Genomic DNA, 15,721 nt, shown 5'->3' on the forward strand with positions numbered 1-15,721 from the left:
TTAATGTACATTGTCCAGATTGTATTATGACTCCATTAAGCTGACTTTATCATACCTATTGTTCCTCAGGTGAGCGATGTGGCCCATGGGCCTCTTGTTTTATGTTTTGTTTTGTTTTGTTTTGGTTTTTAGCCGGGCTCTGCTGAAAGCAGAGTCCTGGCTATAGGCAGGCCAATCGCCAATGTTACTATAAATAGCACAAATAAACAAAAAACCAAACAGCGTCAATGTAAAGCTTCCGCTATACCAAATAGTTACACAACGAGCCACGTTTTGTCAAAAGTGTTGTCATTTTGTTTCTTTTTTTAAATTTCGAATGAAATGTCTATCTTTTTTAGTTTTCTTATCAATAACGTGTTTTTAAAACATTACTATGCATTTTGGACACATACAATGCGCATGAATTTCCATGAACTACTTTGCTGCACGATGAAGAAACGGGGATTGAATATATAATGCTTGTTGCAAAATTCAAGGCAGCAACTGTTGAACTTTTTAACTTCTACTAGACATACTTATTTTTTGTTTATAGCCGCTTACAAAATTTGGTCGCTCTCTGATGTTTTGCCGACATTAAAAGCATGAGAGAGAGAGAGAGAGAGAGAGAGAGAGAGAGAGAGAGAGATTCAGTCTTTACTACACAATATGCATAAAGACACACCAAAAGAGCCCGGCTTTCAGTACTTCAGTACTTTGATTTTTTTTTGGGGGGGGGGGAGTTAGATTTTCCCCCTTTTTCTTCGCTTTGCAATTGCAAAAATTGCTAAATAGACTTAGTTCGTTCATATGATAAAATGGGGGGTGTCTTTTTTTTTCAAATACTGGGTATTTGAAGTAGAGCCTCGTTCAAGTAGGTGGATAGAGCCTGGCCTGAAATATTCATTCATTCTTTACATTCACCGAGCCGTCTTATGTGCTTATGTATATATACACTCGCCCACTATCTGCTAAAGAAGACCGGGGTCCTTATGGAAAAAATTATATATTCCTTTAATTCTTAAAACTGTGTTAATATTAGCCTTTTGTGTTTGTCGTAAAACTTTTTAATTGCGTCCTCATCACACCATGTGTACAAACACTTTCCAATGACAAATTGTGCTTTTGTAAATTCTTTAAATCACTACCACGTGGTTCACAGAAGACGAATGGTGGTCTGGAGATTGTGTCTTAAAAATGTGTATTCAAGCAAAGAAATTGTTGTAACCAGAATAAAAAAAAAAGGTGCTATATTGACCCACATTTAAAAGATGAAGATAAATGATAAATTAAAGTAAGGAATCTCGATCATTTTCACGTATACCGGGTGTGGTTTCGTTATATTTAAACCTATAATTCTGCTAAACGCGCAGAAACCGGTTTTTGCAAATCCTCTAGAGTAAATATTGGTACTACCACACTTCACTCGTTACTAAAGCTGTACAATCCTCAACACACTCGGTGTGAATCAGATCTCATGAGCAGCTCATTGTCAGTTTTCATTCCTAAGCTTTAGCCAAGGTCGTGTCAGGCAGTATAATCCGTTATTGTAATTCATAATTGTAACTTTTCATAACAAACATGGAAAACAATAGTATAACATTTGAATCTCTCTCTCCCTCTCCCCCTCTTTCTCTCATTCATTGTCTCCGATAAAATCAAATAGTTAATTTAAGTATAATTATTTGTTTTAGAATATTGAGATCCATCAATTATTTTTAAATATAATGTAAATAAATATATATTCTAGTCAAATATGAAAAAATAGTATTTAATCCGTTTGATGTTGGGACGACATGTTATACGTTTCTTGCCTCTTAAATTGTGACCTTACACATACGTTTGCTAAATTGCTTGCTTTCCAGAACTATCAGCACGTAGCCTATAAATGGCTTTAACAATTAGACCCAAGGTCATTGGAGACCAGGTGATCGCAACTAGTGACAACTTCGGCGAAAATTTGTATATATATTCAACGCGGATCTTATTTTTAAAAAACTGTCGGAAAAGTTTTTAAATGTTTTTCGGAAGATCAGCCAAAGTGCTCGCATGGAGATGATACACATATACTTAAACTAGCATTTCAAGAATTTGTCTTTTATCCTTTGTACATGTATTTCAGACTGTGGGGGTAGTTCTCCGCTCACCGACTCAACCCTTGTAAACTCTCTCTCTATGCGCCCACTCTTCGTAATTCTAAAGTGAAGATTTGGAATCGCAACCTTCTTTTAAATCGCACAATTAACTCAAGAGCTATTATAAATACATCATTGGGGCTAAGTCTCTTTGTCAATATTGGATGGTTCTTTAGAAATCTTGTATAAGGAAAATATTGCGACGGTTGATCGAACGAGAATTAACTTGTCTTCATTTATTCAGTTTTCTTACTCAGAGTCCAGTCTAATACGTTATAGATCTGCTCGATCGCTCAGGCTGCTCAGTTCCTGACTATAAGTATACATGTTCCCTATGTACCTCTCTCTGACTAACATTCCCATTGAGGAAAACCAAAATTATTGGCAATTGATTAAACTCTTACAATTTACCCTTTTTAATAATGACAAATACCGCTACTACTGATGCTTATCCAAGTTTCTGAGAAATACAATTAATCTTTATTTCTGAAAAATAATAAGGGATTGTCCTCTATTGATATGAATTGAATATTCCAATGGTACAACCATGTTTTATTAATTTTTTTAATTTAGTTGAAATGTGTGATATAAAATTACAATAGCACAACTCTTACATTGCACAAAAATGCCCCGGAAAATTTATTTGAAATATCAAATGTCGATAACAATGTGATTTCATAACCAAACTTGGGCACAAAAATATCATAAGAAAACTAAGCTTACGAGACCGTAAAAAAATGCATAAACGTCTTTTAGTATAAGCAACCAGAGCAGAGAGGGTCGGCCAAAAGAGTCCCCAAACCGGTTCGAAACTGAACCAAAATGCACATTTCATTGTATGAAGTACATTATGGCATTGTTGAACAAAGCTTTCATTCAAAAGTTTGACAGTTTCATATGCAACATTTCTTCTTGTCTTTTTGGAAACAATGTTTTAAAAATAACAAATTCACCGATTTTTTGGGGGGTGGGAAATTTTATAAGATTGTGCGTTCATGTATCTGCATATTTTTGAAAGGCATTTACAGGCTAACAAAAAAAAACGTATACAAGAGCAAGGCAAAATTTGCAAAAGCTCTGAGATATTTTGCTTCATTACACACTTAGTAATAAATACAGGTTTTTTGCACATGTGATACAGATGACATCACAAAATCCGTATCGGCCTCCGGGGCTGATACAGGTTATCAGCCCTCCAGGGCTAATACGGATCCGTATCACACCCCTTGCGGAACTCCTCTGCCTTTTTTCGCTTCAGCATTTTTGCATGTTTACAGACGAAAAATAAAACATTTTCAGTTACAGTCGACATTTGTAAGTGCAGTTGAAAACTTCAAATGCTAGTAAATGTTTTAAAGCAGTCAACTTTTAAAACCTGAAGAAATTCCTTTCTGTAGCGTCATGTTTGTTAAAACAAGAAGAACTCATATTTTTATTTAATACATGTACTTTCAATTATTCTTTAAATTCAATTTGTTCAAGTTGATGCCTTTTTACATAATTTATTACTAATTATGTAATAAATATAATAATAAATACCCTTTTTCCATATCACAACCTGTATCAGCCCTCGACCAATATCATCCCTCGGGCCTTCGGCCCTGGGGCTGATATTGGAGTCTTGGGCTGATACAGGATGTGATATGGAAAAGGGTATGTATTATTCTCTATATAATAAACAAGATAAACAAGAAAAGTTTCTCTGTTTTAGAATTTGGTAATTCCCTGTTTTTTCTTTAGAATAATTAAGTTTTATCATCCCCAATGGCCTCACCAAGAAAAAATTCTTTGGATGGAGAAGAAACTCCTTCATTTTTTTTTTGGGGGGGGGGGGGTGGTTTTTTGGGGGGCTTTTTGGGGACGTTTAGTAGCCTTGGAATTGCTCAAGTAATATGAGATATGTAAAACACAGCTATTGTCTCTGTAACAAGAAACAAGTACCTAGTCGTTATGTCTTTGCTAACGATGGTTATGTATTTTTTCCTGCAATGTCATTACCTTCATACTACACATGAATCACAAAAGAAAGCGTTTTAAATATATTGTTTAAATGATATACATGCTGTTCATATTATTATCCAATCTTGAAATACGAAAAAACTGTGGATTTCATTTCGCAAAAAATGCAAGAAAAATATCGTAAACTGTCATCAATTATTGTATTATATTGATAAATCTGCTAATTTAAACGTAATTACATAGATATCTTGGTTATTTCTTCGTATTAAGATCGTGGCGTCATGCCATGGCAATTGAACGTTCCGTGCATATGATGAAAAGGACGTATATGTACCTTTTAATTAAAGGAAACATTCATTCGCACCGTGTCTTTGATTTTCATAAGTCCATGTAAACCTAGTAAAAAACATGTTTTATGGCAAATTTGTTACGTTGAAAAGAAAGGGACGGTTTCTGACAATCATGTAATTTTTTTTTTACTGAGTACTTTGTACTTTATATATACAATGGAAATAATCGGAGTAATTATAAGTTTATGTGTTGTCAAATACAACGAGCAACAAGAAAGAACAATATGAGATGTTTTGATCAGAGTTTATGACTTCACAGAGCAGATTTGCTAATTGTGTCGTGTGTGATCTGGGACCCTGTGGCGACATTTTTCGAATTCAATACTAATTAACATAGATTATGATTTATTATCTTTAAATCGAATACAAATTTGATAACTGTTTGGTTTCTGTTTTCATAACCCCTATCCAAATTTCATTGTTTATAATGAACGCATGATCGACTCCTTCAAAGAAACTAATACTGTATATATAAAGTCGTATTTTGATTGCTTTGGGACGAAAGTTGGAGACTGGATAGCAATTAGTAAAGGTCGACATAAATAAATAAAAAAAAAACCAATTGTACACTATTCAAATATTGTAATTTTAAAACTGAAGAGACGCATATTTATCGGGTGTACACAACCAAAAGCAAGTATTCTATTTACATGACAAGGCAATTATCTAAGGTCATATCTTGATGTTATTTTATTGATATTTTAATACGACCACAGTGTATAAACTTCTTATAGCTTTTCTATCAGGTGCCGGGACATGCATGCCTTCATAAAATCATATAAAATGATAAAGCTGCATGGAACAGTGATTTCAAAACCCTTTTCACAAAAAGACCCCTAGTCTGAGATTTAATTAAAGTAGTTCAGTATTCCCTTGACATTTTGGGGAAACTTTCGTCTGGCGTCCGATTCAGAAATCCATTTTTTAGAATTGTAACATTTTAAGAACTCAGAAAATACGTCATGTAATCTCCAATACCATGAAGTACAACATTGCGCTCTTTTCATCTTTAACATTTTAACTTATTTTATAAATTCTATTGACTACTTAAAAACAAAACCTGTTCATAGAAACTAGCGATACGCCAACTGTTGCATTCAAATTGCATGTTTTTATTTCATTAATCAAATTAAAGTATTCTATTATTGACACAGTATTATAAGTCATTTCTTTCACATACGATAATTTCGATACATGGCATTGGTAAAATGGCCGTTAAACTTTTGTGACTGTTGGTCAGACACCTCCATAATAAAAATGTTAAATACACCCAGGCAAAGATAAATAATTGTTCTATAAAGATTTGGTGAATTTTAAAACCATATACTAGAAATCTATACCCCCAACAATCGGATGGCTATTGAAAAAGTTGTCAAGAGAATTGATTTGCCATATAAGGAAATAACCGGTTTTTCTGGTCTTAAACGGGTACTGATTCGTCGACACTATTGATTTCCCAGAGAGGGAACTCTTGCTCGTGCAGTACATTTAAATCCACTGGACATTTCAGGAGAAGGCCAGGTCCAGAGCTGACCGCTCCTAACTACTAGTGAAACAAGGTGAGGCCGATACTTGACCATTTTTTATTTTTGCAATAATTCTAAATCAATAGATATTATACTGAATTTATCAGCTTATTTACTTGTATAGTTTGCATTAAGGACTTTCTCATTTCGCGAAAATCGTTGTAGATTTAGCGACTCTTCCCATTCATGCTACCTGACAACTTTACGGTGAATGACCTGTTAATAGTTTAATCAATTAAGCTTTGGATTATCAACGATTTGATGCGTTCTTTTTTTCTCTCCAAATTCTTCGTGAATTTTATACTTGGCGTTCGTAGAACTTGCAAATTTGTAATATTTCTATGCACAAAAGTTAGTTTTATTGGAATAACAAATCTAGGCGCTTCATTTGGAACGAGTAAACGTTATGAAAAAAAATAACTAAAGTGTGAAGAAATGTTTCGGAGCGTTGAACTGAACTCGGTACCTACCTCTCTCTCACTTAATTTCAAACCCTTTCCAAATCATATTCAGATACAGGTTCAACAAATAATTGTTTTGAAACATATAAGGGCTGAGAACTACACGAAGGCTTTGCAATGTTGGAAAGAGCAAATAGAGAATCTTTGCTCGACCAAAACGGTGACAATATTTGAAATCAGCTTCGTGGTAATTTTTATCTTGAAAGAGTGGATTCACTAGAGGTTCTCTGTGATGCTTGTCGTCACGCTATACAATAATGTGACATTAATGTTAATGGAATAAGCTCGGTAATTGTCTGGGCTGAGAAACCGGTCCTCGAATGACCCTAGCCATCCGGTCTCCGACAACTCGGGGTAGTAGATATAGCCCGACGATTCTCTTGTATAAACGGCCGGGAAAAGTGAATTTTACGATATATTCATTTCATTTGTCTGGGTTAATTGACCACTGTCGTAAATTGTTATATGTATTCGATAGAATTCCATAATGGACAATTTCGAAATCCTTGAGGGAATTTCTTTCATTCAGTATCGGTGAGCAGTGAAGCGGGAAATTTAATTTAAATAAGTATGTGGTATGCTAATTCTCTCCCTCAGAAATCCCGCTAAGAACCTTATTAGTCTATTAAAAAGGCAAACATTTGTTTTTTGAGTGTAAGCCATTACATGTACTTGCACTCATTTTGAGGCAGTTCATATCGGGTCTCAAGCGTTTTTTCGTTGTAGACAACGCGATGTTGTACCGACTTATTCAGAAAAGACCCCCTCTCTCTCTGCGATAGTAAACCATGTATATTAAATGAAAATAAAATTTCATCTGACTTGAACCATATATTGGACAATAAAAAAAACACGCTTTACAGCCGCTTTCGATTGTGTATATTTTTTCTCTTTGAATGTTTTCATGAAACATAAATGGGTGTCTAGCTGTAGATAAAGAGAAAATCAAATCTATTATGTACCGGTTTAAGATGAACAGTGTAACCCAACACATTGTCAGAGGGAGCAAAACCTGTTTCAAGGCCCCGAAAACATTTGGTGAAGATTTAAGATGATATTTATATGGATTTTTTTCTCCTAGAAATGTTAAAGTCAGTCCATCTCGGTTGAAGCCTTACATGTACTTGCAAAGCAATTTCTTTGAGTAATATATTTTAGTTTTTTATATTCAGTACTGCCCTGTTCAGTAGTATATATTCTCGCTATGTAAATCTATTTATAAGACGCTTCGCGTCGGACAATATTTTGTCCCTCGGGGGCTAATATAATCAATGTTGTCGTCAACCCAGCCAATATTTGTATATATTTTAAAAATAATATATTTTTTTTAACTATAACTATAAATCTATTTAAAAAAGGTGTGTATAATAATAATTTCTAAAAGTAAATGACCTTTTATTTTTTTTTAAGTTGTACCCCCCCCCCCCCCTAAAAAAAAACCAGAAAACAAAACAGAAAAGACTATTTTTAACCACTGCAAGTAATCATGTTCTTGTTATTCGTGAGGAAAGTTCATAACCCAGACTTGACTGACCCATTTTTTCGCGACTGCACACTCTCTCATTATGGGTACGATATAATCTGTGTTAACAAATAATCTTTTGTGGCCCGTTCCTTTCTAGCTAACTGCATGATGCCAAGCTCATTAAAATGTAAAAGCCGGTCTGGAACTTGGGATGAATGGTTCTATAGCGTGTATACACAGTCGGGAATAATCTGTGGGTGCGTGGACCTGTACATGGTTCACTCGGACTTCAACGGGGAATGGGGGTGGGGGGGGGGGTGGAACCTAACTGTATCTGTCTGTTGACATACTGTTGTTAATGTATAACTCAAGCAAAATGTTAAAAAAGATTAGTTCATTTGATTACAATTCTTTACGTACTTCCCAAAAAGTGGGAGAGTGGAACTCCTTTAATTTTCAATTTTCCGTAGGTCAAAGTAAATCAAAGTAAAATGTTTGCTGCGATAAAACGTGAGGGTGGGGGGGGGGGGGGTGCTACATGCCTGCCTCATAATGAATTCTGAGTCAGAGGCAAAAGCGATATTATATTCACATAAGTCAAAAGAAGTGTATCATCTCTATCATTGAAACGAGACACATGCATGACCAGAGATATTCAATAGAGGGACTGCTCAAAGCAATATTTTACTTTTAAGTGTTAGACTATCAGATTTTGAATCATGATGTTCTGATTTTTTATACAAATCTTCCAACTGATCTTTTCGGGCATCTATATCATTTAGAAGGTAAATGTGAGCCCACTCTAAACAACTCCACTTTGCTTCAAAACGTGTACCACAGTAATATAGCGCGGATCGAGAGTCAGCGTGATTACATTGAGTGGGTTTATAAAAGATCTAGTTAATTTCTGTACAAAATTATTTGTGTGTTTCAAATTCATTGAGTTTTCTTGGCAGCTTACACCAGAACTTTAAAAACTTGTCAGGCTTTTTATAAAAAATCTGTGGACCCCCCCCCCCTCTCCCTTTCAGGAAAAAGCCCATTTTTTACTCTGCCTAAGTTGTAAACTATAAAAAAAAACATACAGAGTGTCATTGTCTCAAGCCACAGGTTTTGTGTCCATTCTATTTCCACAAACACATGTGGAAATAGAATGGACACAAAACCCGTGGCTTGAGACGACGTCAGAGTGTATATAAAATGCAATGTTTAATAGTAACATATTGCTCAATTGTCAATATTTGTTAGCTTCTCAGCCATCTTAAAATTATAAATGTTAGATTTACAAATGAATGTTCTAAATCTTAAGGTGAAGTAAATGTATAGTGGTTTACGTTTCATGTGCGGCCGGTCAAAAGGGGACTTGGACTGGGATAGAAAATTCATATCGAGTAAAATCATGAAAAGTCGAAAATAGGAGTGGGACCTCCGCTCCCACCTCTGCCCCCTGCAAATGTATCCTCCAGGCCAGCTCCCCTTTAAAAAATTTCTGGATCTTCGTTTATCTGTATTGTATGTAATCTGTATCAAGGCCTTTGAATAAACATATTACAAAATCCTAGAATAAAATAAACTTAAACTACAAATCAGTATATTTTCTTATGCATGTTATTTCTTCCATCAGTGGGTCTACATCAGCACCATGGAAGGTGGTGCGATGATCAGGGGCCTTTTCGTTTTGTGTATGGCATGGTGGGTCGCAGAGGCTCAAGGTAAGCATAATTAGCTCGGGATCGAAATTCGCACAACTTTTGCCGCGATATTTAATTAACAAACTGTTTTTCGTAAATTATTTTTAATTGTTTCCTTCACGCCTTGTATTGTTTTGATTACATCACATTGATCTGTATATAATCTGTAGACTGTCAGCCATTGGATCCGATATCGGGAAGTACCTTAACAGTTCAAATACCAGAAGCAGACGACCAAAGTAAGTTATCACATATCTTGCTGCTGCATAACGTTAATTTGTTCAGTTTCACAAATCCTTGTGATGGTATCGCAAATATTCATACACATACCTACAATCACGAATTTTCTGCATATTTGATCAAATAATTTACCGGTATTTAACAGTCATTGCCGAGTCTTTTGTTTTAGTTAGACCTGCCAATTAACACCCCCCCCCCCCATTCAATGTACCATATTGATAAACAAAACCTGGTATCAGACTTATCTGATTTTACTAGGGTTGTTCACAGCTCAAATGAAAATTGATATACATAGATAGTTATGTAATGTATATTAATTCATAGACAAGCATGCAGAGATAATTGATTATAGCTCATCAGTGATAGTTTATGCATACAAAATGTAGATATACCATCAGGTTTCCAACTATTGGGTTCTGATAAAGATTGTCTTTTACACTGTTTATCAATTTTCATTTGCACACCAAAAATATGTTTAAACAAGGTTGGCAAGATCCTCATTGTAAACATTTTTTTTTTTTTACAGCAAAACAGTTCTCAATTAAATGTATTGGCAATGCATTCATAATACATTTTTACCATTTCAGCTCTTTTAAGTAACAATCCAGATTTCTACAGAAAGCAGATTAGAATCGGTGGTACTTACAACTTTGGAGTAAACTTACAATTATCCCAAGGGACGGCAGCTTTCAACCCTAATACCTACTTTGCATTTTCAACTGCAACAAATTCCAACACTGGAATTTATATCCGTCTCATTCAACCTGTTGATAGAGATGTATGTTTACCTAACTTCATACTTCACTATTACAAAATTCTTAAATGTTTGACTAACTTGTGAATTAATTTAGAAAAGAGACAGACAGTTATGAAATATTAATCAATCATAAAATGTAAACTTTTGTGACATATTTGTAACTGATCTTAGGAATATAAACCAATTTATAATGTTTTTTTGTTCTTTTTGCAGGGGAATGCTTTTAATGTGCAGCGAGTGGGTAATAGTGAAACATTTTCCCTTACATGTACCACAAACACAGGAACAACAGTAAGTTGACTAATTTTGTATGTTTTTTGAGTTTCCCAATCATCAAACACTACTTACACTCCATATCTATCTGGACTTGTTTGTAGATTACTGCTCTGTGAATGAAACGTGATAGTACATGTGAATAAAGTACATGTATTTAATTATATTACGGTATTACCAGGAACTTGTTTGAAAGTATACTGTTTTTGGTAATCACAGTTAATTATTACCATATAAAAGATACTATCTATATCTTCAAGTTGAATTGTTTTCAAATATGGTAAAAAACATTCTGTTGATAACTTTTTGACTTTGAGTAGAACTTTGTTATTCCTGCTTAAAGTGCATAGGGTTGCTCTTCCTTTCCAGAGAACCTACTCATTGGTGGTACAGTTTGTGGACCAAAATGACAACAGTCCTATTTTCCAAAATACTCCATATTCTGTTACAGTTAATGAGGTCTGTAGAAAAAATACACAATCAAAATAAAAATGAATGAAATATTTAATTCTTTTCTTGTTTGAAATGATTTTAATATGATGTTTCATTTGATTTGAAATATTGCAAATTATTGATTCAGAATTATTATTATTGTAACCTTTAAATATGCTTTATGTATGTAAATAATAAACTTTCCTCATATTGTTGTAGTTGACACCAATAGGATTGACTGTCTACCAACAAATCACCGCTACAGATGCTGACCAAAGCAACAATGGTCAGATAACATATAGCTTGCTGGCTGGAGATGGCACTATTGTAAGAATAATGTTTGCTTAATACGCAAAACAAAGCCACAAAAAAATTTAATTGCTTATACTTAATTCATTTAGTTTATTTTTTGGAGAAAAAAATGATTAAATTGTTCTTGTATGTTAAAATTAATTTTACTATCGGAATACAAGACTGTGTTCATAAGAGAGGTGTTTTGTTACTAAGATGACTATGTTGTCATACAGAATGATGGAAGCCGATTTTTTGCCATCAATCCCACAACAGGTGTGTTGACTGTGAAGGAGACTCTAGATTATGAGGGATTATCAAACCTGAATAAATTGTACTCTATTCAAGTACAAGCAACAGTAAGTCAAACAAATTTTACTAATATTTTGTAAAAAAAAAAACTTTTGTACTGTTTGCTTTTTAAAATATTTTCATTACTGGCAATTGATACTTGTATTTTTGTTGTTGAGGATACATTATATTTTTCTAATGTACATTTTGAATTTAGGACAATCCGATCAACACTGCAGAGAGGAGAACAAGCAGTCAGTTTTTATCTGTGACCATTACCGACGGTGATGACTTGGGTCCAGCCTTCGAGTATTCCTCCTGTTTTAGATACAGTGGGTACTGTTTCGACCCTCGCTACACCAGTAGTATCACTTCAACATCACTGGTAAGGAACCGTGCTCTTAGTATATTCAGATGACTGGTATTTGCTAAAACCTGAATGTTAACATAGGTATGTGATATTTTGTTTTTGTTTTGTACAGAACACCCAGCTAGTTGTCTTCCCGTATCCACCTCAGACTCCATTTAATCAGCCAGTCACAGTGCAAGCCAGAGACAAAGACACACTTAATGCTCCTATTGTTTTCGATATTGAAACAAGTAAACATTTTTAATTTGAAATTTAATTCTAGCCACTGTGAACTACAAAGAGTACACATGTATTTTGAATGTTTTTCTCTTTAAAGGATTTTTGTTTTGTGAACATTTTTATACCCACAACTAACGAATGCTTAATCAATGCTTTCCTCCACATTTTTCTATCTAGCTGTACCCAGTGGATATGCATCCTTCTTTTCTGTGCAAACTCAGCAGCAGACAGGGTCCAACTTCTACTCAGCTTTTATTACTCAGACACAAAGCATCAACAGAGCTAGTGTAGGAGGAAAACTGGAGCTTATCTTGAGGGTAAGACAAATCAAGAGTTATAGCTGGCCATACATATATTGACATGCATTAAACATGAAATATTATATTCTTAGATTTATATGGAGGTAAAGACTCTTTTCGTCATGGACCTCATTTGTATTTTACTGTAGGCATCAGAGGAAACTGGACACAAACGAAGTACTCGTGCTACCATAGATGTCACGGTCAGTGGAACTAATGACTTTGATCCTGTTGTTACAAGCTCCAGTGGAAACTTTATTGGAACCATAAGTGAGGATGCCGATGCAGGGACACCATTAAGAGCACAAGGCAGTACTGATGCTATCCAACTTGTTGTCACTGATCAGGATGTGGTAGGTCTTTTTTTTTGTTTACAATGTAAGCTTTGAAAGTTATTTGTATGTAGGGCTGGGACGATACTGTACTTAGCCGATTCAGTACATATCACGATACATGAGATGCGATACGATACATATCACCATACATTGCAACTAAATGAAAACATGAATAAGGGTTAAATATTTATTCAATCTGTAGATGTATTACCGCATGTCCAAAGTTATTTTGATATATTTAAAATGAGCGTTGCACAATTTACAAATTACTTTAGTCTCATATACACTACTTTTTCATAAACAAGTAATCCAAAAGTTTTCCACACTCCAGATTTAGCTTCCTAACAGTTTTGACAACTTTACGAGGTTTTCCGCCATCTTTGTACTTTCATATTAGGCGCGCGGACTAAAAATAGCCGATATATGAAGCTCGAATATTTTTGGAAAATAAAAAAAAGTTCGCTTAGGTATCATTGTATTAATGGTAAATGTATCGATCCAAATATCATCAAAATAAATTCTGTGATGCACCGGTGCATCAGTGGATCGTCCCATCCCTATTTGTATGATTCTTCAAAATAAGAGAGCAAACAATGCATTAATGTAATTCAATAATACTGCAATTATATTGCATGCAACCATGTACGGTATATACATACATTTTGAAGGGATACACTTTTGTAAACACTGCAATGCCTTTTAAAAATTTTCAAAATGATGTGATTTTTTTTCAGTTGCCTGGAGATCCTGATCCCACTTATTTCTTCGTGCCTGACACAAATCTATTTACCGTAAACGGTAAGGGGTTCATTTCCTTGGTCAGTGCTGGTTCCCTGGATTTCGAGACCAACTCACAGTTTACTTTTACGGTAATTTTAAATTCTAATCAGTAATTTAAGAATTACCTATATTAATACTGTATATATGTAGTCACTGCATGTACAGTGTATTTTAATTAATGAAGTGTCAGAATAGTGTTGAATGGAGGTCAACTAAAAGGTTAAGTTGATAAATGTAGATAGATACCAAGTACTTTGATAATATTTCAGTGAAATTGAGATATTATACTCTGTAATATGAACTTGGATTTTCTTTTCTTTCAGGTCGTTGTAAGAGAGGCAAATACTGTAGAGAGACGTAGCGCAACAGCCACCATGACGGTCAATGTTATAAATGCCAATGATAATGTTCCGGTGTTTCCTGCTGCTGCATATCAATCTACCATCAGTGCTGGAGGTTACACGCCCAGTAACGGAGTCACAGTGGCCACAGTAATGATTCCACATGTTTAGTTTGAATGATTTTAACAGACAAGGGATTTCAGGTATTTAATTTTATAACCTTTCTCTTTTGCCCTTGTTTAGGTGCAAGCAACAGATGCAGACACAGGGATATTTGGACAGGTGTCCTACTCCATTACTGCAGTCAGTAACTCGAAGAATGCAAATGATAATGCCATCAGTAAGTTTCGTATCAGCGGTTCCCTGGGTGTTGTGGAATGTATTGGAAGCGTCTCTGGTGATGAACAGTATACAATTACCGTGAGAGCTGCCGATGGGGGTACAGGACTTGACCAGAGGTAATAAAGAATAATTGTGTTTACTAGATAAAGAAGTCAATCCCAAATATTTCATATGTTTTTTAAAATTTCATACAGATAAATGCTAGTACAGTATACAAATGCATTTAAACCTTTAATTTGGAACAAACAATTTTTTTTACAGATTTGCTACAACGGTGATTGTGGTTGACGTTACGGGAACAGCTGTAAACCAGGGTCCATCCTTTACAGCCGGGACATATAACATCCTAGTCAGTGAAGGAATTCCCACAGGAAGCTCCGTGTTTGCTTCACCTGTAAGTCATCACCTCTTTTTTACCAGTGTGATTCAGTGAACAGTAAAATTGAAATTTAAAGTCAAATTACAATCACAATATACATGTATATGATTAAGTTTGTTTATAATAATTTTTTTCAGGCTTCTGATCCAGAAAGAGACACTTTACAATACTCTATGCAGGACATCACCAACAACAATATTGTGATTTCAGACTTTGTAATGAATACCTCAACGTATGTATTTTTTGTTAACCACAGAAGTTTCAATGAGAATTAAGTTTTACATCATCATGCAAGTTATTTCAAAGGGTATTAATCCTTTGTTGTATTGTATGGTTTTTCAGAGGGCTATTAACCACAAGAAATGTATTGGATAGAGAGAGTCGCCCCAATTATGTCCTTATTCTGTTTGCAAGGGAAACATCAACTAGCAGGGTGTGTTTTTCATTTATTTTTAAAAGGATGTATTCATATACATGTAGTTTCGAATTTTAACTATCTACTGGCAAAGGTGTATATTTATATTCCTACATCCACAGCATTTTTGTTTTTTCAATGTTTCCAATTGTTTACCTTTTACTGAAGGTTTTGTAACAGTGAATATCTGAAACATAAACGATATCTGTCCATTTTAAGAGTGCCACAGCCACCCTCTCCATCTCCATTACTGATATCAATGACAACAACCCACAGTTTCTGAACAATCAGCTGTTTACATTTAGTGTACAAGAGGGTCAAAATAGTCAAGTAGCTGTTGGAACAGTCACTGTAAGTAAACAGTATTTAAGTGATCCATAATAAACCACTGGTA

General features: G+C 34.6%; 1 protein-coding gene across 4 annotated transcripts in view; it reads left to right on the plus strand.

Annotated features, from left to right (window-relative positions):
- Positions 1-5,850: 5,850 nt before the first annotated feature.
- The window catches only part of LOC128167758 (uncharacterized), a 62,528-nt gene continuing 52,657 nt past the window's right edge, over positions 5,851-15,721 (plus strand). For all 4 annotated transcript variants that reach the window (XM_052833651.1, XM_052833652.1, XM_052833650.1 and 1 more), the window contains exons 1-19: positions 5,851-5,979; positions 9,497-9,584; positions 9,734-9,802; positions 10,391-10,581; positions 10,774-10,851; positions 11,203-11,292; positions 11,485-11,592; positions 11,793-11,915; positions 12,065-12,232; positions 12,330-12,447; positions 12,614-12,753; positions 12,885-13,088; positions 13,805-13,939; positions 14,174-14,341; positions 14,435-14,649; positions 14,795-14,927; positions 15,050-15,144; positions 15,255-15,345; positions 15,547-15,678. In XM_052833651.1, the coding sequence (XP_052689611.1) occupies positions 9,515-9,584; positions 9,734-9,802; positions 10,391-10,581; positions 10,774-10,851; positions 11,203-11,292; positions 11,485-11,592; positions 11,793-11,915; positions 12,065-12,232; positions 12,330-12,447; positions 12,614-12,753; positions 12,885-13,088; positions 13,805-13,939; positions 14,174-14,341; positions 14,435-14,649; positions 14,795-14,927; positions 15,050-15,144; positions 15,255-15,345; positions 15,547-15,678 (2,328 nt within the window). In that variant the 5' untranslated portion in view covers positions 5,851-5,979; positions 9,497-9,514. The remainder of the gene's footprint in view (positions 5,980-9,496; positions 9,585-9,733; positions 9,803-10,390; positions 10,582-10,773; positions 10,852-11,202; positions 11,293-11,484; positions 11,593-11,792; positions 11,916-12,064; positions 12,233-12,329; positions 12,448-12,613; positions 12,754-12,884; positions 13,089-13,804; positions 13,940-14,173; positions 14,342-14,434; positions 14,650-14,794; positions 14,928-15,049; positions 15,145-15,254; positions 15,346-15,546; positions 15,679-15,721) is intronic.

The sequence above is a fragment of the Crassostrea angulata genome, chromosome 10 (genome assembly GCF_025612915.1).
Source record: "Crassostrea angulata isolate pt1a10 chromosome 10, ASM2561291v2, whole genome shotgun sequence".
Classification (NCBI taxonomy): domain Eukaryota; kingdom Metazoa; phylum Mollusca; class Bivalvia; order Ostreida; family Ostreidae; genus Magallana; species Magallana angulata.